General features: G+C 37.1%; 1 protein-coding gene across 1 annotated transcript in view; it reads right to left on the bottom strand.

The window, feature by feature from the left end:
- Positions 1 to 283: 283 nt before the first annotated feature.
- The window catches only part of EPS15 (epidermal growth factor receptor pathway substrate 15), a 56,216-nt gene continuing 32,941 nt past the window's right edge, over positions 284 to 23,558 (bottom strand). Inside the window, 13 exon segments of the mRNA XM_039319781.1 lie at positions 284 to 2,412; positions 3,271 to 3,437; positions 6,054 to 6,216; positions 8,104 to 8,180; positions 10,831 to 10,906; positions 11,702 to 11,826; positions 12,218 to 12,253; positions 13,801 to 13,891; positions 14,882 to 14,959; positions 15,670 to 15,867; positions 16,830 to 17,027; positions 18,313 to 18,474; positions 20,608 to 20,680. Of these exon segments, the coding sequence (XP_039175715.1) occupies positions 2,266 to 2,412; positions 3,271 to 3,437; positions 6,054 to 6,216; positions 8,104 to 8,180; positions 10,831 to 10,906; positions 11,702 to 11,826; positions 12,218 to 12,253; positions 13,801 to 13,891; positions 14,882 to 14,959; positions 15,670 to 15,867; positions 16,830 to 17,027; positions 18,313 to 18,474; positions 20,608 to 20,680 (1,591 nt within the window). The 3' untranslated portion in view covers positions 284 to 2,265.

The raw sequence follows: 23,558 nt of genomic DNA, 5'->3' as shown, positions 1-23,558 counted from the left end.
TTATCCTTTTCTTACTTTCTATTTCAGAATGAGTTTTCAAGATGGTATTCTCATGTACCATACTGGAATTGGTTGGTCTGCAAATCTAATGTCATACTAATAGGGGGATGACAATTTACATCTGGAGGCTGGAACATATTTCTGATATTCAGAAGTATTAGTTGAACCATTCCCCCCCCCCTCTATATACTTGCATCAGGCGAAGTAATTTTTGAACAGTAATCCAAAGATGTGATGCTTTATGCTTTATATAAAACATTAAAAAAAAAACTCTAGGCTCATCTTATATACTTAAACAGTTTAATTCATAATTACAGGCTGTATTTAGAATTTTTAAACAAAGTCTATAAATAGAGGTTAACCCCACCTGAAAAAGTTCTTACAAGCCTTTTAGAACTTTAGTAGTAATGCCATCAAAGCTGACATAGCAGTGGTTTATTGAGATACTTTGAGTAAAAGTTCTGTGATCTATCAGTAACATAAAATGTCACATCAGGTGACTCAGAACTTTTAATCCTATGCCTGAATGAATTAATGTTTGTGTACATATACACATACATGTATATATGAATATGGGTGACACAGATAATGTATTGGTCCACCAAGTAAACATTTAAAAATAAGAAATGCAGTTAACCACACAATTTGTATGATTAATGCCATGAAAGTCCATGAGAAAATTAAGGTTATTAATACTTGGCAAGAGGTTTTATTTTGTTTATTAGGTGTTTAAATTCTCATTTCTCAGTGCAAAAGAGAAAGTTTATCCAAACTAATATTTAAAAAATGAGGAAACACTACTTTCTTCAAAAGATTCTTGACAGCAGCATCCACAGGTAAATGGAAATACCTTATCCTGACAGTGGCAATTATGGAATCCTTTGCAGCAGAAGAAAAAAATCCAATTCAATCATAAATACCATATCATGCATTGGGGTGGGGTGGTGATGACACAGGACCACCTATTTTGTAGGCCTGCAGCCTAACTAAGCATTTCAGAGTAAAAAGGAAGATAACTGGAATGAATTCAATACTCTGCACTATGTAACATATTATACAGAATAGGAAATAACTTATTTTCTTTAACATTCAATCTTATTTTGACTCGGTGACCACATAAGGGTATTTAATTTAAGGTGCAACCATCAATTGGCATTCAATAAATTATACACAACAGTAACTGACTGTTGTAAGTTGTTTTTTTGTGCAGTCTACTTCCTACCTTATTTCATATTCAGCTGTCAAGTCGCCAATTTTTGCGTATTTCACAAAAGAAACTGGCTCAATTAGCATCAGAATTCCTGACAGTGAATTTCGCCAGTCTACTTTTATGATCTCCCTGGAAAACTTCTAAGATTCTTTAGACTTTTAATGGACAGGTAAAAAGGCAATTAATGGAGGGGGAAAAAAGATACTTTCTATTAGATATCCAGTCCACTATTGGAGCTTCCAGTAAAAAGAAAACAAGAAGCATAAAGCATTTCATATATTAAATATGAAATGCTAGATCTGTAAAACATAAAATATAAATTTTAATACTGTATTGCCAGACATGAATATTTCAATACAAAGCAGGATTATCAGAATTTTTAATTACCTGAATATTTGCAAGCTAGATTTTTCTTTTTAAATAACTATAATTTGATTAACTATATCGCCAGTTTTACTTACAGGCCAAATACAGGCCACCTGGAAGAACTAAAATAATTCGGTATTATAGGAATTGCAAATAGGACCCTTCTGAAAAGACATAAAACATGCCATCTAAGAATATTTTAGCACATAAATCTCTTATATGTGACCTAGCTATCTTTAAAGGACAAATGTGTTCACTTCACACAGTTACTCACACCTGCATTTTTAAAGATTTTCACACTGCAAAGAATATATTACACATAGAAAAAAGTACTTTGCATGAAACATATTTGTCCTTTGAAATCGTCCACAATATATTGCTGTGCATTGGTGTTCTAATTTTTAAAATGTTGTCAGGGTTTTCTTTTTTGATGTTAAAATAAGCTACTTTGGTGTAATAGTGTACAGTACAGAAGAATTCCAAGGTTAAGTACAAATGGAAAATTGCTATATTAAACAATTACCAAATGAAAATAATGGATATGAAAAAGTTACAAATAAGATAGTTGCTCAAAAAAATCACATTTTCAGGATTTAAAGCCTTTTGACTTTCCCATTCATATGTAACTTGATTTACTTTACGTATAGCTTAGATATCCAGGGAAAAGGAGAAATATTTGAAGCAACACTTCACGCTTCTGCTATTTCAGATTTACTGAGTGCAATTGCTAGTTCTAAATCTTCTTGCTCTTGCTGCTTCAATCTTGCTAGTCGCTCTTTCTCCTCTCTCTCACTTTCTCTTTTTGCCCATTCAATCATATCTTCTTCAGTAGGATACTAAAACAGAAAAAACATGGACTTGTTAGTGGAACAGCAAGTAAGAATTTATGAACGCCATAATATGGAAGGAATACGTCATTGCTTCTCCTTAAAATTATTTTTTTTTTTTTTTTACTTTTCTGATAATTTCCCATCATAGTATTAACTAGATCAGACCCCACTTAGCTTCCAACCCAGGCAAAAAAGTCCCAGGGGCTTTCATTTGCTAAGTATACAGATGAATTATTTTAAAATACATCATACAATATACTAGTACTATAATTAATCACAAAAAATAGAAAACTAAATTTGTGGAGAGTTCTGTATCATGTGGTCAATAGATTCAGAACGTTATTTGCTTTTTCTCCACCTTTTTCAAGCAAATACAGTATATATCAAACGACTTTCATGCAACACAGTAACTAAGGATCATGCAAACATTGCAACCAGCTGCTTATTCAAATGCCTGGGCCTGAAAGAAGAAACTTGCTGGATGACTGCTTGCTAAGGAAAGTGTTCAGAGCTAAGATGGTCTGGTTGCAATATCAATTTCTATTTTTAAATCCTGCATAGTTCATTTTCTAACAGCAACAGAAGCAAATATAGTACTCTTATAGGTTGATATATGGACATTATATAATACTATATGCAATTATAGCTAGATTAAAACATCAGAGAACTTTCAGAATTACTATATTATTGTTGTGTAGTCAATGCGTTACTGGAAGACTAACAACAAGCTATTTGTCTCCAAATAGATGATGATGATGTATACTTTAAGCAAGATATTACTAATATATAGGAACTCATTCTCATCGTCAAGGTTCACTGTTCTTACAAAACACTCATTATTTAACTGAATATCTCCATACTTACAGTATTGAAATTAGCAAAATTACTGGAATCCATCTCTTTGCCTACTCCACTAGGAGCAAATGGGTCAGCTTCCTGACCTTTGCAACCATCAGAACTTGGGAAAGGCTGGAAAGGATCATTCAATTTAAAAGATTCTGAAGACTCCAATTTGTGGATAGGCCTTTTTCCTACACCAAAATAACCAGTTAGCATAATTATGAACATGACAATAATTTATTCAGTATACAGTAGTATAAGTAATGCTACATATCCTAAACTCATGTGATTTTCTAAAATATTCTAAAGTTTCTAAAGGATGAAGGTTTTGACTTGCAGGGTAGATAATGTGTACCATTATTTTCATTATATGGATGCTTTTAGACATATAAAATGGGAACTAGTCATCTAACTCAAATCACAGTGTTCATATTAGACTATGTTAAAAATGGTTCAAATCAGCCATCCTTATCAAACTGAATTTAGTTTTTTATAGTAGGATAGCAATACAAAAGAACAGTTTCTTTTATAGTTTATTGCTTTGGATATTTTAAAAAATACAACCCAAAGTTTTAAAAAATTGAAAATTAGTTTGTAACTAAATTGGGCATTCTTGTAACAGAACGTGGGGAAAAAGCTGAGTCTAACACAGGGGTAGGCAACCTCGGCTCTTTTATGACTCATGGAGTCCATGAGTCATAAAACAGCCGAGGTTGCCTAGCCTTGGTCTAGCACAATAACAATGAAGAAGAAAAATAACAGCTCTCAAAAGAAACCAGCATGGCTGCATAAAGAACTCTCTTTATAAATTGAAAGACAAAAGGGACAAGTATAAAAAGTGGAAAGAGGGACACATAACTAAGCTAGAATAACAGCAAATAGCCTGAGCCTGCAAAGACGAAGTGAGGAAAGCTAAGGCTCAAAATGAACTAAAGCTTGCAATAAAAGTCAAAAATAACAACAACAAAAAAGCTTCTTTCAACATGTAAAAAACAAGAAAAAAAGTCAAGAAAATGATTGGTCCATTAATGGAAGAAAGTGGCAAGAAGGTTACAAGCAACAGGGAGAAAGCAGAACCCTTTAACTCGTTCTTTGTATCCATTTTTACACAAAGGGAAAAAACAGTCCAACCTATCAAAAACAGTACCGTAAAAAACAGATTAGAAACAGAAGTTAAAATAGGCAAGAAAATGGTAAGTGAGCACCTGTCCACCCTAGACAAGTTCAAATCACCAGGACCAGATGGATTACACTCCAAAGTTCTGACGGAACTGGCAGATGTGATCTCAGAACCACTGAACTATATCTTTCAAAGATCCTGGAGCACTGGGGAACTACCAGAGGACTGGAAAAGAGCGGATGAAGTTCCCATCTTCAAAAAAATGGGAAAAAATAGATCCAGGAAGCTACAAACCTGTCAGCCTGACCTCAATACCTGGGAAGATTCTGGAAAAGATAATCAAGCAACGAATCAGTGAACACCTAGAGGAAAACAAAGTCATAACCAAAAGCCAACATGGGTTCGTAAAAAAAAACAGATCATGCCAGATAAATCTTATTGCATTCTTTGATAAAGTGATAAAATTTGTGGATTGCTGTGGATATCATTTACTTGGACTTCAGTAAGCATTTGATAAAGTAGACCACAACCTACTACTTGATAAGATAGAAAAATGTGGGTTTAGCATCACCACCAGATGATAACTGGCTGACCAGCCGTACTCAGCATGTGGTCCTCAATGGAACTGCATCTACATGGAGGGAAGTGTGTAGTGGGGTGACCAAAGGCTCTGTTCTGGGCCCAATGCTCTTCAACATCTTCATCAATGATTTGGATGAAGGGATAGATGGGGAACTCATCAAATTTGCAGACAACACTAAGCTGGCAGGAATAGCCAACACCCCAGAAGGTAGGCTTAAGAGACAGAAGGATCTCGACAGACTTGAACATTGGGCACTATCTAACAAAATGAAATTCAATGGTGAAAAAAGTAAGGTTCTACATTTACGAAGAAAAAAATTCATGGGTATAGTATAGGTGGTACCTAGCTCAATAATAGTAACTGTGAGACGGATCTTGGAGTCTTAGTGGACAATCACTTAAATATCATCCAACAGGGTGCTGCAGCTACCAAAAAAGCTAACACAGTTCTAGGCTGTATTAACAAAGGGATAGAATCAAGATCACATGAAGTGTTAATACTTTATAATGCCTTGATAAGGCCACACTTGGAATACTGCATCCAGTTTTGGTCGCCACAATGTAAAAAAGATGTTGAGACTCTAGAAAGAATGCAGAGAAGAGCAACAAAGATGATTAGAGGACTGGAGGCTAAAACATATAAAAAAACAGTTGCTGGAATTGGGTATGTCTAGTTTAATGAAAAGAAGGAGTAGTGGTGACATGATAGCAGTGTTCCAATATCTCAGTGGTTGCTACAAAGAGGGAGTCAAGCTATTCTCCAAAGCACCTGAAGGCAGGACAAGAAGCAATGGATGGAAATCAATCAAGGAAACAACCTAGAACTAAGGAGAAATTTCCTTGACAGTTAGAACAATTATTCAGTGGAATAACCTGCCTCCAGAGGTTGTGAATGCTCCAACACTGGAAGTTTTTAAAAAGAGATTGGACAACCATTTGTCTGAAATTGTATAAGATTTCCTGCCTGAGCAGGGGGTTGGACTAGATGACCTCCAAGGTCCCTTCCAACTCTGTTATTCTGTTAAAAAATATAGACCGCTCCTTTTACAGTTTCATTACATCTGAAAAAAGCTCCATATAAACCTTAGCATTTGCTGCCTCTTACCAGGTGGGGGAGGACAAGGTCTGGTAGGTGTTCCAGTTTTAGGAGGCAAAGCAGGAGGAATATCTTCATTTTTGACTGGAGCATCCTCAAACAAATTTTTTGTTACAACTATATTGTTAATGGTACTTGTTGCAGATGAACTAAAAGGATCCTCATTGTTCGTCTAAAAAAAAAAAAGAAAAGAAAGGAAATAACTCCATTATGCACGAGCTGGGCTCTTTTGTTTTATTTACTGATCATTATAAGCCTCATACTACTGTTGCTCCCAACTGCTGCTTATTAAGCTCCTATGACTGATTCATTGATTGATTGATTCCCACCAGCCACAGTTTTTCCCCATAAAGCAATGCTTTATCCAATTTTCCATTTTTACAGTACAGGTAGTCCTCAACTTACAACAGTTCACTTAGGGGCCCTTTGAAGTTACAACAGCGCTGAAAAAAGTGACTTATGCCCATTTTTCACACGTATGCCCGTTGCCGCATCCCCATGGTCATGTGATTTACATCTGGATGCTTGACAACTGACTCACATTTATGACGGTTGCAGCATTTTGGGGTCCTGCGAGCAAGGGGTCCTGACAAGCAGCATTTTGGGGTCCAGCATTTTGGGGTCCTGACAAGCAAAGTCAGTGGGGAAGCCAGATTCACTTAACAACCCTGATACTAATTTAACAACTGCAGTGATTCACTAAACCAGGGGTCTTCAAACTTGGCCCTTTTATGACTTGTGGACTTCAACTCCCAGAATTCCTCAGCCAGGCACGCGTGCCTGGCTGAGGAATTCTGGGAGTTGAAGTCCACAAGTCATAAAAGGGCCAAGTTTGAAGACCCCTGCACTAAACAAATGTGGCAAGAAAAAATATAAAATGGGGCAAAACTCACTTAGCAACATACATTTTGGGCTCAACTTTGGTTGTAAAGTTAAGGACTTCCTAATCATATATGCATGCTTTCATCTTTCGTAATCTTTCGTAACATATGATCTCCGTAATCATATATGTGTGCTTTTATATTTTCCCTAGAGTTGCTATTTGAAGTTTCAACTTTAGGGTATATTTACAGGAAACAGAACAAAGGCTATGCAGCCACTCCTCCTTGAGCCCTATCTTGTTTAGCAACTATTCACAGTATGATGGTAATAATAATAATTTAATAATTTTAAATATAATAATTAAAAAAAATCGTTTTCCAACTAATGCAGGCACTTGCAATCCAATTTCTGCACCTGACAGCCATGTGCACTGGAGTGAGAATAACGCCGCACGAGAGAGTTTTATCCAAATAGGATGGCAGCAACTAATGATGTACGCACCATCTCTCTTTTTCTCTAATTATTTTGCTTCCAATTTAAGGAATGGTTTGTGGTCACTAAACATGAGAGAGTGTGTATTATTTAATAGGGATTTGAGGTGCTCCAAGAAGTAATAATTTCTATGGCTGCTCAGATCTTTCATCTTTGTTTATTACCACTTTATGAAATGTTAATGATAGACAGATGTTCGGCACTATAAAGTCCTTTTAATTTAAACAAAGAGTATAGATTTTGATGGCTTCTTTGGAAAAACTGTCTGTGTGTAAAGTTACTATATGGTATGTTGGTGTGTGTCCTTCAATGTTGTGTTTTTGCTGTCTCGTTTCCTGTGAATGATGAAACTGAGTTGAATGAGTGGGACTGCACACTCAGTTTCACTTTTTCAATGTGAATTCTGCTGCAACAAATTCAAATTCTGGCTTGGCTTAATGAATTACCAAATATTATAACTTCAGAAATAAGCTGAACTAATTCACTCCAGAGAATATATTCTGAGAACAGAAGGGGGAAAAAAAAATCAGCTAATGAATAAGACTGTAAGAGTGCCCACAGTGTAATTTCCATTAACCATAATACTTTTATTAAGAAAACAAATAATCCCATAGTTAATGAGACATAGTTCAAAATGGGAATTAAGTTACCATTTAACATAAATTACAATAATGTTTGCTGAAGTTTTATTTTGTTACTCAACAAGTTTATGCTTTGTCCACAAGCATTAATTATTTCAAATTACCTTTGACAAAGTGCTGAAATCAGCAAAATCACAGCTAAAGGATTCGTTTCCGAACAAAGATGCAAAGGGATCTGTAGCTGTAGGAAGCAAAGGAAAAAATGAAGGAAAGAAGATAAATCCAATGGACTGCACATGCAAGGATCTAATAAGAGCCAATTTGGTGCAATGGTAAAGGCATCAGGGTAGAAACTGGGAGACCACGAGTTCTAGATATGCCTCAGGCACAAAGCCAGTTGGGTGGCCTTCGGTCGGACTCTCAGCCCTAGGAAGGAGGCAGTGGCAAACCAACTCTGAAATTTTGCCAAAAAAGCAGTCAGGACTTGTCCAGGCACGAGTCAACCCTAATTTGGAGACTCAAAAACCAAAAACCACGCAAGATGAAAAACAGGAAACAGATTACTTTATTTACTGAACTAACTGCATTTTCATCAGATATGAAGAAGGCTTTATGTAAAGCTCACTACCGCTCAGCTCTCATTCAGTTAATTATAGGAAATTAAACTAAAAAAATGCCTCAGGACTGCCGCCAAAATATTTAGAGGTTATTCCAAGAGGTGATGGAAATCATTGAATTCAAACTCAAAATCAGATATGTTGAGTCTTAAAACATTTTAGTTTCTGTTTCACTTGTATGCATATTGTTACAATGAAATACAGGATATTTGATGCCATTCGAAAGACACACTACACGAAAAAGACAGAGGACCCTACAGCTCATTTCTAGAAACTGATAACTAAGTTACACTTTTCTTTTGACAAAGTTTTGCCATGACTACTACCCATTGGTAAATGCATTTTTCATACAAATGGTAGCATTAACTCTTCCATTATAGTCTGATAAATGACCCAAATGAGTGTGTTAAGAAGGATTACAGTTGCAAAGAGTGCATAAAAAAGACAAGCTGGCAGGCACAAACTTGTCACTGGTGGGTTTTTGAACTAATTGTGGGAGTAATAAAGCTTAGTCTGTATAACTTGGCTTGTTCATAACCAGGTGGTTCTAAAATATAGTCCAAACATAGCAACTTTATTTATTTATTTATTTATGAGACTTATATACTGCTTTTAAGTGCAAGTACTCTCTAAGCGGTGTACACCAGTAAGCAATGTATATATATATTTACATTGCCGCCAACAATCTGGGTCCTCATTTTACCTACCCCAGAAGGATGGAAGGCTGAGTCAACCTTGAGCCGGTGAGATTTGAACCGCTGACCTGCTGAACACAGTCAGCTAAAGTGGCCTGCAGTACTATAACTTTAAAACTTATAGACTTCAACTCATGGAATTCCTCAGTCACCCTGGCTCGCTGAGGTATTCTGGGGGTTGAAGTCCACAAGTCTTAAAGTTGCCAAATTTTGGAGACCCCTGATATAGCTTATGGACAACAAATTCCTATGGAGACATTACTTGGTATCTATCAAATTCCCCTATAACAGGGGTAGGCAACCTAAAACACTCAAAGAGCCACTTGGACCCGTTTCCCACCAAAAACAAAACACTGGGAGCCGCAAAACCCTTTTGATATCTAAAATGAAGATAACACTGCATATATCCTTTTTTTACCTTTATTATAGGTGTGTGTGTGTGTGTGTGTGTGTGTGTGTGTGTATTTGTATATGTGTATATACACACACACACATATACACATTAAAAATAAAAGTAAAAATATGACTCTTGGGAATATCCATACTATTAAAACAATGATCACCAAGAGAATGCTTTAAGAGAATAAAATTACATACACACACAGGTAAAAAAAGGATATATGCAGTGTTATCTTCATTTTTGATGTCAAAAGGGTCTCTCTCTCCCTCCCTCTCTATCTGCCCTTGGTCTGCCACTCCTCTTCCCCCACTCACTCTCTCTCCCTCTCTCTCTCTTTCTCTCTCTCTCTTTCTCCCCCCCCCTCCTATCTGCTGCTCACCTGGCAAGCTTCAAGCTGTTGTCCAATAAGCAACCTCTCTCTTTTATGACTCATGGACTTCAACTCCCAGAATTCCTGAGTCAGCCTAGCTGGGCTAGCTAGCTCTCTCCTGCCCTTCCTGCTTCCTTCAGAGACGCAGCAAAGGGAGGAGCTCCGCCCAGAAAGCTTTTTAGCTCCTCGGAGAACACTGAGTGCACTCTCTTTTACACATACACACACACACACACACACACCCAGACAAACACACCCAGAGAGAGAGAGAGAGAGAGAGAGAGAGAGAGAGAGAGAGAGAGAGAGAGAGAGAGAGAGAGAGAGAAGCAGGGAAGCGCAATTGCCTCTCTCGGTCTCTGTCTCTCTCTGCAAAGGCAGAGGAGGCTGGGAGCCACAGGGGAAGGCTCAAAGAGCCGCATGCGGCTCCGGAGCCGCAGGTTGCCGACCTGTGCCGACCGGAGCCGCAGGTTGCAGACCTATAACATTACTTTCTTTTAATCTAACAGGAATTTAAAAGTAAAATTATTAAACTGCATAATTTCAGTAGTATGCTTAACAGTCAATGGTAGTCATAATCTAGTATTCTGTAAATGAGCACTTACCTTGGAAAGAAAAAAAAGTAAGTTAAGTTGGGCCTGATTATAATGGTTGAGGAGGAACTGTCTTCACTCTGCTTTCCTGTAAATGCTCCTTGATAATCTTTGCCCACTGTGGGAGCCATTTTGGGTAAGCAGCTATGATGTACTCTCAAAAAATCCAAATATGCTTCACGTCTCAAATAGTTTAAGATTGTCATTAGAATTTCTTACCTGGATCACTTGATGTAGTCACAGCAGTTCCACCAGGAGCAAAAGGATCATTATGTTTATGTTTCAGTGTTTCTGTCTAAAATTTAAAATCCATTAACTAGCTTGCTACAAATTCTCAAAATCAAACATGCTAATTTTTGCCTGAGTATTAAGAGAGAAATCTAAATGAACATAAATCATTTAAAATATATTCCTTCCAGTCATTCCAATATTTAGCTTTTTAGAAAGTTATTTTCAAAACTGCAGTATTAAAACAAATTCTTTTCTGTTTGAAGCATCAATAACCTTTCATATAGGGTTACAAACTGAACCAAGCGGTATCCATTCTGAAATTATTAAAACACCAGCACTGTAAAGAATACTGTTACTCTACATCTGGTTGTCTATAAACACCAATACTCTTAACCATAATACTCTTAACCATTTAAGTGTAACACATTAAATTATATGGGCCATGTATTAAAGGATCAAGTGGATTCACTTAAAATAAAAGGAAAATGGGGAAGAGTTGTTTTGAGAACTTCCTAAGATACAACAGTTCTATTTAGCCATTGTGAAATCTCATACTATCTAATAATTCTAGATTTCATTAAATACCAAGAGACTTAAGTTGTCTAAGCCAAGCCTCCAGGTGATCTCAAAGATTCATGAAGCAGCTGTGCAAATAAAAGGTCAAATGTCTAATGTCTGTGAAATATACCTGTCCATAGAGGACAAGGAACAAGCAAGTTTATACATATACATATACATACATACATACATACATACATACATACATACATACATACATATATATATATGAAAACTAATGGAGACATTTCATACCAAAATCTGCCATACACACAATACTAATCTCTTTTCTCAGACTTACTGTGGAATTGTTGCTGGTTGCACTAAAGGGATCGATATTCCCAAAGGGATCTGAGGATGACTGCTTAAAAAAGTTATCAGCAGCAAAAGGATCTGAACCTTTAAATGGATCACTACCAAAAGGATCTTAAAGACAGCAAAATGAAGACAATGTTACTAGAAGTGTGCTTAGTTGTTTCCTATTGTAAATATTTATCACAAAAACTATTAGAACATTAATTAATATTCCATGTTGCATTTTGTCCCCCAGCATAAAGGCTACTTCAACACACTCAATTTTTAACTGTAGATGAGTCTTTTCCAAAATGGTCCCCTCCATCCCCCCCCACAAATGTTTGATCTACAACTTCCATCATTCTAGCTTGCTGATATACTAACTGAAACCAAAATATTTGGAGGATTTATACAATAAAGAATTCCACCCCATTATGCAGTCCTTAACATTCTTTAATTATGGATTCCCATCTTGAATTTTTTTTCTTTTAAAAGATTAAAAGGAAAGAAAATAAATACTCACCTATCTTGCCAAATGGATCGTCCTTGAAAGGATCATCTATTTAGAGAGTAAAGCACTGTTCAGCTTTGTTCAGAATTATCACAATATGCATAAAGGTTTATACTTATCTCATTCTGTGTGCCAGAACCTTTCCTAAGAGCCAAAAATGGCTCCCCTATATACTGCAATAGCTTTTTTAAAAATTCTTCACTAATATCCATTGATAACTATTTGAACTTTTTCCCACTGGAAATCTTAGTGTCCACAAACAAAAAAAAGAGACAAATGTAGCTTAACTATAGAAATGAGGAACTAGGTCAACTAAGGAAGATGACCTTGTCAGAGATATGAAACCCCTTTGCCAATGGAACAAGGAATAAAATGTATTTTAAATCCAAAACAGCCAGATAACATTCAGAATTGGGTTAGAAACATAGGTTCACAACTATGAGGAGGAGGAGGTACACGTTATCTTATTATAGCTGATATCAAAATCTGGTTTAGCTTTCCCGTGGAGTTTTATTTGCTGCCCATTTCATTATCCAAAGTGACTCTGAATAACTTATTGGTCTAGGTCAGACATGTCAAACACAAGGCCCGGAGGCCGGATGCGGCCCGCAAAGTGGTTTCATGTGGCCCGCGAAGCCATCCTGGAAACAGTGAGAGAATGGCCTCCACTGCCTTGGCCCTGGCCCAGGCCGGCCGGCCTGGAGCCAATGTACAATTTTGTGGTGGCCATCTATGCTGAAATGCATTTAGCCTCCCTCTGACTTTGCCCTGGTACCCATCATGAACAACCTGGCTAAGGAGAGCAAGCACAGCAGCAGCAGCCTTGAGGAGAAGGTAAGTGCAGCTGTGCACCCCCTTGGGGAAGTGGGGCTGGGCTTGGTGCTCGAGGTCAGGTTGGGTATTTGATCTCTGCTGCCCAGGGTGGGCAGCCCGCACCACCATCCAGGCCCCCCCCCCCATGGCTTGAGAGGAACAGTGAGGCTCCTCCAGTGGACCATGCCTTGGCACTTGCCCTGGTCCCACCCCCTTCTGCCAGAAACCCTCAGGTCTGTCCCACTCCTGCCCAGGCCCCCACAGGCACCATTGACGCGAATGATGTAGAGCTGGCCATGCCCACCCAATAGGCCACACCCACTCCCTCCACGCTCACCCAGTAGGCCGCACCCACCCTGGCCACACCCACCTGGCCCTCAAGGGCAACTGCAATGCTGATGCGGCCCTCAATGAAATTTGAGTTTGACACCTCTGGTCTAGGTTATCTAGTTTAGTGGAGCCGACATCAATTGAGCAGCAATAGATAGATCTTCAGTTATTTGGCCTTTATTTAGTACTGCTTTTTTTTTTTAAGGCAAAGCTTTCAAACAAGGAAAATTTAACTGGGGACAGTAATATACTTAATATTAATAATAAAAACTTGTATAAATTGATATAATTCATTTAGTTCAATCGCCTTGATAAATGTAGAAATCCACTCTCATCAAAAGGTTATCCAATGAAATAAAACTGACTCACTGGATAATTGGTTCAAAGGTCAATTGAAGTATCATTATGACTCCTTAGTAAATTGTTAGGAAAAGAAAACTGAACATACTTACTACCAACGAAGGGATCAGACTCAAAAAAGTCCAAGTTGGCTTCTGTTATCTGATCAGGGAGTTGATGAGAATCTTCATTTACTAGATCTTCCTAGAAGAAAAAAAGGTTCTATTGTTTAAAAGTACATATTGGTATTCATCCTATTTGTTCTGTCCCAGCCTACATGAGTCCTTGTTATGCTCACAAGGAGAAACCACTTCTTCCAAGAAACAGGTAGGAACTGCAAGAAAAAACCAACCCCTTTTATTATTCACAGACCTAAGTCAATGTCCAAGGCAAATAAACACAGTTCACAGAAACTCGATCCTCAACATGAACATTTGCCTTCGGCAACCAGCACCTCCCACACCTTCCCTTTTATAATTCAGCCAAGGTGTGGTTTCCTTTTTTTTTAAATAACTTTTTACTGAATTTCTAATTAAGAGGTGGCTTCTCCTTTGTCTTTGGAGCCGGCCCATTGCATTCCTCTGTCCTACTCGCTTCTCTTGCCTGCACTTTCGTGCATCCTGGATTTGTCCCAACTGTTCTTCATCACTGTCCAACTCAGGCTCCCAGCACAGCTGTGTCTCAGCCTGAGCGTGAGTAGAGGGGCCAGGCTCCTTGTCCGACTGTAAGTCTTGGAGCTCCTCAGAGCCTTCTTCTGACTCTAATGTCACTCCAGGCCCCTCCTCCTCATCTGATTCCTCAGACTCAGCTGCTGGATCCACTGGCTGGCAAGGAATCACAACACTATTATATAAGTCAGGGGTCCCCAACTGTGGGCCATGGCCCACTACCACTATTGGCCACCGGGCCGTGTGATGGCTGGCCAGTGAGTGCGTGTGTGCACAATCCCACTCGCATGTGCGTCGTGGGTGTTTGTGCCCCACTCGGTGAGCGTCGCAGACACTCATGGCCCCACTTGCTCAAGCAATGGGTATTCGTGTGAGTGCATGCATTAACAACTGGCTCACTTAGCAAGAGAAATTTTGGGCTCACCTGTGGTCATAAGTTGAGGACTACCTGTATAGGTTCTCACACCAACCTACAAAATATAGATGCTTCCTAGAAGTTGTATATTAAAATGCTGTTTAAACTCACTTTTTTGGTAACATCCGATGGCAGTTCCTCTTTTTCCTCTTCTGCATCTTCATGTGCCGCTTCAGGACTATTTCTAGCCTTTCAGAGCAAAAAAAGAAAGGAAAAAAGAATCAGACATAGAAGTTCTCCCAAAACAATCTACAGATTGGGTATAATTTTTTTCTGGTGACTTTTATTTAAGAAAAAGTGACTTGACAAATCTATATGATGTCATTCCCTGATGACATTCTTCACAATGGATACAACTCTGACATGTACTTTTTTATATTAATAATGTTCATACAAACTCTTTTAATCATGTTAAAAAGCAAGCCTTATAAAGAAGACTTTTATATTATACAACTTTTATATAATTAAATGTGGCTACACTGTATAAAAGGGTACAAATACCAAGTTACATTTAAAAGGGCAATATAAATCTCTTGTTATCTGTTCAATAAAATCTATAAGCTAAAAAGAACTATGTGAACCTTGGAAATAATTAAAATCATTCACATTTTTCTTTTGGAAGAAGAAAATCCATGGCCTTTATACTGTTTCTCTTATATTATACTATGTTTGGGCAACCCCCACCCCAACCCAAAGTGTATCACAACACATTCAACCTTCTCTGAAATCTAATTAGGTAATAATAAGTTATTCAAAAATACTTTGATTAATTCATCAATTTACTTATATACTTTGGACTTGTTCAAGAACAAAACTTGATATATTTTTTTATCACACTGAAACTCAAGCTTCACTTGAGTTTGATCAGATTTTTTTTTAATAATCTAAGAACCACTCACAGGAGTTTCATAATTTACTTGTTCAGAATCTGCTGAATTTTCTCTTTCTGCATTCTCATTTAGGTTAACAGTTTCACTGCTGCTGTTGCTGAGGCTAGAGTGATCTGCATTCCCATTAATTAATATGCCATGTGGCTGAACTTCCCAGTTAAACTGGCTGTTTTCCAAATCTTTGAGCTCCAGCAATTTTTCTTGCACCTAATAATAAACAACAAGCAAATAAAATAAAATAAATAATTCTACCAAAGAATAAATGGCAATAGAAATTCTGAAAATGGAACACCAAGCAAAAAGGAAACAATCCAGTGTAGAAAAGATTAGGGGAAAGTCAACAAGACTGTAATAAAAATGCTAGATGGATAAAAATATCTGAAGATGAATTTACTAAACATCAAAAGGAAGAACTGACAATAAAAGCAGAAACAGTTAACAAAATGAATAAAAAGGATTAAATATTAGACCTGGAAATGATCAATTGTGTGACTTTTGGCTCACATATCTGACTAGTTTACATCCAATTACAGCTAAACAGATTAATTAAATATTGCATAAAGAAGACAACAGCTTTGACTAGTTAATAACTGGCAACATTTATCTGATTCAAAAAAGAAATCCAGCAAAAGGAACAACACTAGGAACCTACAGGCCATTAACATACTTGCCTACAATGTTTAAATTACTCATATTCAAAATTACTTATCCTTCCAATAGAACAGAAAGGAAATAAAAGGAAAAGCAGAGGTGTAAAAACATCAACTTCTGACTGATAAAATGGTTTTGGAGAATTGCTAAAAGCAATTGCTCAATATTGCTATCAATAAAAAAACAACGATACTGTAAAACACAGAGCTCTAAAATAGTGATGGGTGGCATATAAATCATTAAATATATAAAAGCAACATAAATATACATATATTTCTCTATCTCATGGTAATACCTCTCACTCATCTGAATTATAGTCCATGAAATTGAGTATTTACACTATAAAAAAAAATTCTATTATAAATGACACAGAAAGCCAGAACAGGAGGAATTCAGCTTTAAAATCTGAGTTCAGGTTTATTTCTTAATTAAATGTAGAATGATATAATAACATTTGTAACTGAGGAAATCCAACAATGGAAACATGATGTAAAAGAAAAATCTCAGAGGTTACTTACTGAAGTAATTTCTTGTTGGGAGTCTTGAAGATCCTGCTGAATAGGTTCTCATTGCAATTTTCCTTCCTCCACACTTTTCTCTAACTCTGAAGCTTCTTTCTGTAGCCTGCCGAGCTCTTCTTGGGCTTTACTCAAATCATCCTTATAGCCAGAGATTTTGGATTCCTGCTCTCCTATTTCTTTTTTTAGAGATGTAATCTATAAAGTGAAAGGTGAATATAAAACTAGCTAGCAGTTCTCTCCATCAACATTTTTAACAAGAAAGAGCTAACCAAATCAATATCAGAGCCAGTTTGGTCTAGAGCAGGGGTAGGCAACCTTGGCTCTTTTATGACTTGTGGACTTCAACTCCCAGAATTTCTGAGCCAGCATGGTCTAGTGATTAAGGCACCAGACTAGAAAGCAGGAAACTGTGTGTTCCTGGGTCAGTCTTTCTCTCTCAGCTCAATCCATCCCTCAGAGTTGTTATTGTGGGGAAAATAAGAGGAGGAAGTGCGTTGGACATGTTCACCGCCTTGAGCTATTTGTAAAAATGATAAAGGCGGGATAGAAATAAATTAATAAAAAAATAAAATATTCCACTGTAGCATTCTAATAGTCGAATTATGAGATTGCTCTCAAGGCATATTCAAGAAAAGATGTAGTGCATAAACATTATTCTTGCTGTGTCATTTTACCAAGTGGCCTAGATAAAATATTCCTGAAATGCAAAATCATGATTTTGGGAAACTGAAAAGTGTGCCAGAGGCTTCCTCTTCCATACTTCATGTTTGTTTATTCTCAAATTTAAAACATAAATTAAGAGTGGACTTGAATTTCCTGCTCTTTGCATAACCTGGGAAAGATACCCAGATTTTCCTATCTCTTTGTTTATTTAATAACAATGATTTATTTATTTATAAACTGATGCTTAGAAAGACAGATTATGTATGAAAGTTCACAATGAATTATAGTAGTCTTTTACTGAAACCATTACATAAAGTTGATGTAATGCTTAAATTAAGAGAATGCCCTCTGGAATAACTCCATTTTTAGTAGTTTCCTGAAAGCCAGAAGGGAGGAGGCAAAGACCTCTATAGAAAGCTGTTCCAGAGCATCAGCATTGCCACAGAAGAGCCTCAGCCCCCTCGTGTCCCAGAAATGTGGGGCTACAATTAGCCTTTCCTTTCCTTTAATTCTTTTTCTGATTCATTTTTTTCTTTAATTAATAAAAGCCAGAGTAACGACAATACAAATACAATTAATTAAAGCTTCCTCAATGAATAAATTAAAATACTTAAAACTCTAAACCATGTAGCACAACAGAGTACAACAATTCCCATAGCAATGAAATCAACAATGTCGTCAAGTGATTATTCATTTTTAATATTTTTTAATAATTTATTTCCACGCCAATCTCTAAGTATACACAACATGTATACAACAGTCCCAGCGAAACAATGCAGAAAATGCAGCTGTCTACAGCTGAGGTAAAAATACTCACTAGATCAACTTCTTCTGTACATTTCTGCCGTATCATACTAAGCTGCTCTTCCAACTTGGCTTTCTCCTCATCTAGTCCATTCAGGATTTCTTCTGCCTCCTGCTTCTGAGTCAAAAGGTTCTGCAAGTTATTGCTCTCTCTCCTTACTTCATCCTGAAGATCCTGAAAAGTGAAAAATACAGGCATTTCTTCTTAAAATAGGATGTTGTAATGATTGTATATGATAAAGATTTTAACTTTGTGATGTAAGATGAAGGGGACAGGATGTGAACAGGTAGGTATGTATTTGAAAAATTGAAAAAAAGAAAATAGTCTCAGCACACATACTTTGCAAGGATTATCATGAACAAGGCCATATGAAATTTATAGGATACACACAGAAAAGGACAAAGGTAAATCAAAATAGAGGTTGGAAGGGTATGAGAAAGGAATGAGTTGGATAAATGGAAGAAAAACAATACTTAACCAAAACTACTGAGAAAATTTGTCTCTTAGTAACAAATGTAGTGCAATTCAGTGGGTGGAAATAGCGGATAGGCAACTAAAGGTAGAGAATAAAATGTTTGCCAAACTGATGTCTGTTGGCTATTGCTGGGCATTATTTATAAGAATGGCCCAGAAACAGGATGACAGCAATTCATCCAGTGCTACCTAAAACCTGAATCCAAAAACATTGCTAAGATACTGCAGTATACAAGCATCTATCAATGAAATACAATACATTTCAAAATTTATCAACAGTAAAAAGGTTCACACAATTTCGATGGCTTCTTGACCACAACTTTCAATATCACTAATAGAATTAAACTTGATTAAACTTGTGGTATTTCATTTCAATTTGAATGTGAAATGTTTTTAACTGGAAGCAAGACTTTTATGACAATTTGTTTTATTATGGGAATAAAATGCTAATTTCAGAGCAGATCAAAGCTGTCTAGTCACAGAAAACAAAACGGGCCATTTCAACTTCAGAGTGGGCTATTCTGAAATTAGAATAAAAGTTTCAGCCATTTTTATTTTGATTATTTTAATCACAACTAACTTGATTATTCTGGTAGAACACTTGGGTTCTGCTATATTGTCATTTTGTAAACATTCCTACTTTATAGTGATGATACTGAACGTTTCACTCCTGACTAAAGTCCTTGGGTACAAAGACACAACAAAAAAATATATTATAATAAATTTTTAAAAATCATTATCTTGTAAGATGTCAATGTCTTCCCAGAAAAGCATGTAAAGCCAGCCGCCTATGTTGCCTGGATTATTTCTTGGAATATATTTCTGGCAATGATTGAAAGAAATGTAATATTTCTTGTAATCTTAATCTAATATTAATCTAACTACAGAAATAATTGCACAAAACAAGCTGTTCATCAATTATAATAGAGAACATTCAAGAGAAACCATTCATTTACTTCTCTGTTGAAGCCTTTCTTCTAAATTTTAAAATTTATTTTCCATGGGGGGGGGGGAAGAGGGGGGGGGAGGGAGAGAGAGAAATTTCCAGAGCCAAATACATTCTGTACTCGCTTCCTTGGTGTCCTAAGGCAAATATTTTAGAAATCACTATTGAACAGGACTAAGTCATCCACTAAAAGAAATAATAAAAATCATACATAGGAATTATTTTGCTAGCATTATATGAAATCTTAAGATATATCAACACCTGTAGCAAAACTGTTAACTAACTAAATAGCTTTATATAAGTTGCTGCTTAATTTTGCATGATCAGCAAATGGCAGCATAAGCAACAAAATACTGGTTAAGAATAAATTAAAAAGGCTCCATCCAAAAGAACTATTATGCAGTCTTTAATAACAGGCTGCATTTTGCTCTATATTTGTTTCTGTTACAATAGAGATCAAATGATTCTGTAAAAGCTTAGGATGCATGATTCATTTATGCATGCATAAATCTCATCTGGATTTACATTTAAGCACTGAGATTTTCAACTTAAAGGAAAATCTAAAATCTAGATGCAAATCCTTGTTCATATCACGCAAAAATCTGAAGCTGTTATTCATAGCCACAGTGCTTGCATTCTAACATCACTGCCAAAATTGGCATCTAACAAAAATGCTGCATTTCCCCCTCAGCCTATTTCCTAAGTAATATAGACATTCATGTAATTAACCATGTTAGTTTCAATCCCTAAGCTCACAAATATATTGATCACAATGAGAACAAATCCTAATAACATACCTGCTAAAAGGCTAATCCATTCATTGAAAGACATTTTTTCAATAACCTCTATTTATATCAACCAAATCTGAAAATTCAAATGACAATTACCTGGACCTCGCTTGTTCTCTGCTTGATTGTCTCTCCTTTTTCCTTCAGGTCTTGCTCCACATTGTTCTTTTCCCTAGAAGACCAACAAATAAGGCAGGAATATTTAAGAACATCCGTTACGCCAGGCACAGTTATCCAACCCCCTAAACCAGTCTCTCTTTTTAAATGCATAGTTAAACATGTAATTTTTATAAGATTGATTTCGTTGTTTTAGAAAGAAAAGCCAAAAGGAATGTCCTACGTAGGTCAAATATTAAAATATAAAAAATGTCTACTCTCCCAGACATGGATAGGTGGAAATGACAGCTTAAAGAGAAAGCAAAGGGGAAAGGGGAAAAAAAAAATCAATGAAATACTGTCTTCAGTGATCTCACTGTTGCTATGGAACAACGGTCTGGCAAAAAGAGGGAGGGACTGCATCAACTCTCATATACTTAACCCTTCTGGAACTAGAATTGCATGTACTGTATGCAAGGCAGAAAGCTGTGTGCTAGCTCTTTTTTTATACTAAGGTTTGTGTTACTTGAAGCATAAAATCTTAAAGATAAGCTATATGTCTACATTTTTTTCTATGCCTTAGGATGCTGCAGCTTTCATCAGGTTTTCAGTCATGGAATGAATATGAAAAACCACAAATGTAACAGTTCAATTTCACAATCCTCTTTGTACATTCATTCATTCATTTATAGAAGCTTTCATAAAACTTATACTACATCAATTTTACAGCAGCTTTTTTCATTGATTAACAATAAATCAAACAGGAGACTACGTCCTTGCTCTTGCTTTAGCTTAGTGTACCCTTTTCCAAAAGCTAAAGATGTCTCCCAACTAAACAGCACCTTTGGATTTAACTAGATTATTCATGCATCCACTTATACATTGTATTTATCATTCACACAGGCTATTTCTAGTATTACCTTATTAATCGCCTGATCACACACTCTGAATGTCTTATTCTACACCCGCCACCATTATTTTCCATATTGCTGAAAAATTATACTAAAAGCAATACTGTTAAAGCCAAACTCTTGTATATCAGGAGTTGCGGTTACCTGTAACACTAAGCCACAATGTGTGTGCGGTGGAGTAGACATTATTATAAGCCAAAACTAACAAGCCGTGTTGCAGCTTGGAAAAATATATGAACATAGCCTATATCTAGATAGTGGAGTAGCAGGAAAAGACACATAAATCCTTGTTATTACTGAATTCTACTATTATAATGCTTTCATGGTGTCATTGAATATGCAAAATCAACATTTTTTTGCTTTGGTTAAAGAAAAGTTAATTAATGAACACTGAATGCATTCACAAAATGTAAGTAATACATAGACAAACCTCCTTCAACGCAAAAAATGCCAACTTATTATTAAAATCCAGTAGTTCTTAAAAAATATTTTAAGTTGGCTTTTGAAGGCAATAAGCATAATTGTGCCTGCTTTATTACTGACATACCATAGTGAATACAGCAACTTGAAAGGCTGGTTTTAACTTACCTTTTAATCATTTATATTTTAATCATTATATTAATAAAGTGCTAACGAAATTTATTTGCTGGGACTGATATATCATTTTAATGTACAACAATGATGCCAGTTTGGCCTAGTAGTTAAAGCAATGGACTAGAGCAGACATGTCAAACACAAGGTCCGGGGGCCTGATATGGCCCGCGACATGGTTTCATGTGGCCTGCGAAGCCACAGTGAGGGAATGGCCCCCGCTGCCTTGGCCCCGGCCCATGCCGCCCAGGAGCCAATGCACAATTTTGTGGCGGCCATCTATGCTGAAACGCATTCAGTCTTAGCTTTACAAGGCTGTCTGGAAACAGCGAGGAACCAGCCCCTGCCGCGCTGGCCCCGCCCCCTAGGTGCATGCTGGGGAGATGTCACCCTTTGTGAGGAACGAAGAAATGCACCATCGCCTGGAAGTGGCCAGCAAGTGGCCTACTTCACATATCCAGCTTGATGGGCTCTGGGGGAGGGGTTTCAGCAGGCTCTTCCCGTGGACCATGCCTTGGCGCTTGCCCTGGTCCCACCCCCTTCTGCCAGAGACCCTCAGATCTGTCCCACTCCTGCCCAGGCCCCAACAGGCACCCTTGACGCGAATGATGTAGAGCTGGCCATGCCCCCCAGTAGGCCACACCCACTCCAGCCACGCCCCCACCCTGGCCACACCTACCCGCCCCCCCAAGGACAACTGCAATGCTGATGCGGCCCTCAATGAAATTGAATTTGACACCCCTGGACTAGAGTAAGAAAACCAGAGTTCTAATCCAACCTTAGGCACAGAAGCCAACCAGATGACATTGGGCCAATCATTCTCTTCCCCCTAGTCAACCAAGTAACGCAGTCCAAGTAATATCTCAGTGCCCAAAAAGGGAAATGTGTCCTAAGATGTTGCCTAAAAAGCTGCATGAATTTGTTCATACAAATTTCACAAGTATATATGCCCCAAAATGGGTGAAAGTTTCCCAAAATCTTTTCCTCCTCCACGCTGATCCCAAATACAAAATAATGCACACAGAATTACCGTAAACACTTCATTAAAAAAATTATACTTCAAAACACCAAAATCCATATTTTAAAAAACAACAAGTTACTGTCCCCTTAGGAGAACATCTGTGTATCAGAATAAGAAGTGGTGATAAAACACTGCAAATCATGGTAAAAATACATTTTGATTTAGTGCTACAGGGAATCCTCTCCATAGTCTGCCTTGCTGCCTCATTGTGGTGGTGGTGTATTCACTAAAGGGATGAGTAAATAATGCTTGGAGTACACACTAGGAGTATATACTCTCACCAAGGTCATCCAAGGCATGAAGGTTATCTTAACTGCTTAGCTAAATAGAAGCAAGCAGGCATCTGTAAAAGGGCACCAATGATACAGGAATATATTAGAGGCAAATGATTACTTAATTGATAAAATAAACCCATTTCCAACAAAATGCTA

The sequence above is a fragment of the Crotalus tigris genome, unplaced genomic scaffold, assembly GCF_016545835.1.
Source record: "Crotalus tigris isolate CLP2741 ecotype Arizona unplaced genomic scaffold, ASM1654583v1 scf7180000023617.9722795, whole genome shotgun sequence".
In the NCBI taxonomy this organism is placed as follows: Eukaryota; Metazoa; Chordata; class Lepidosauria; order Squamata; family Viperidae; genus Crotalus; species Crotalus tigris.
The sequence above is the reverse complement of the archived record's forward strand: the minus strand, read 5'-3'. Positions and strand labels throughout refer to the sequence as shown.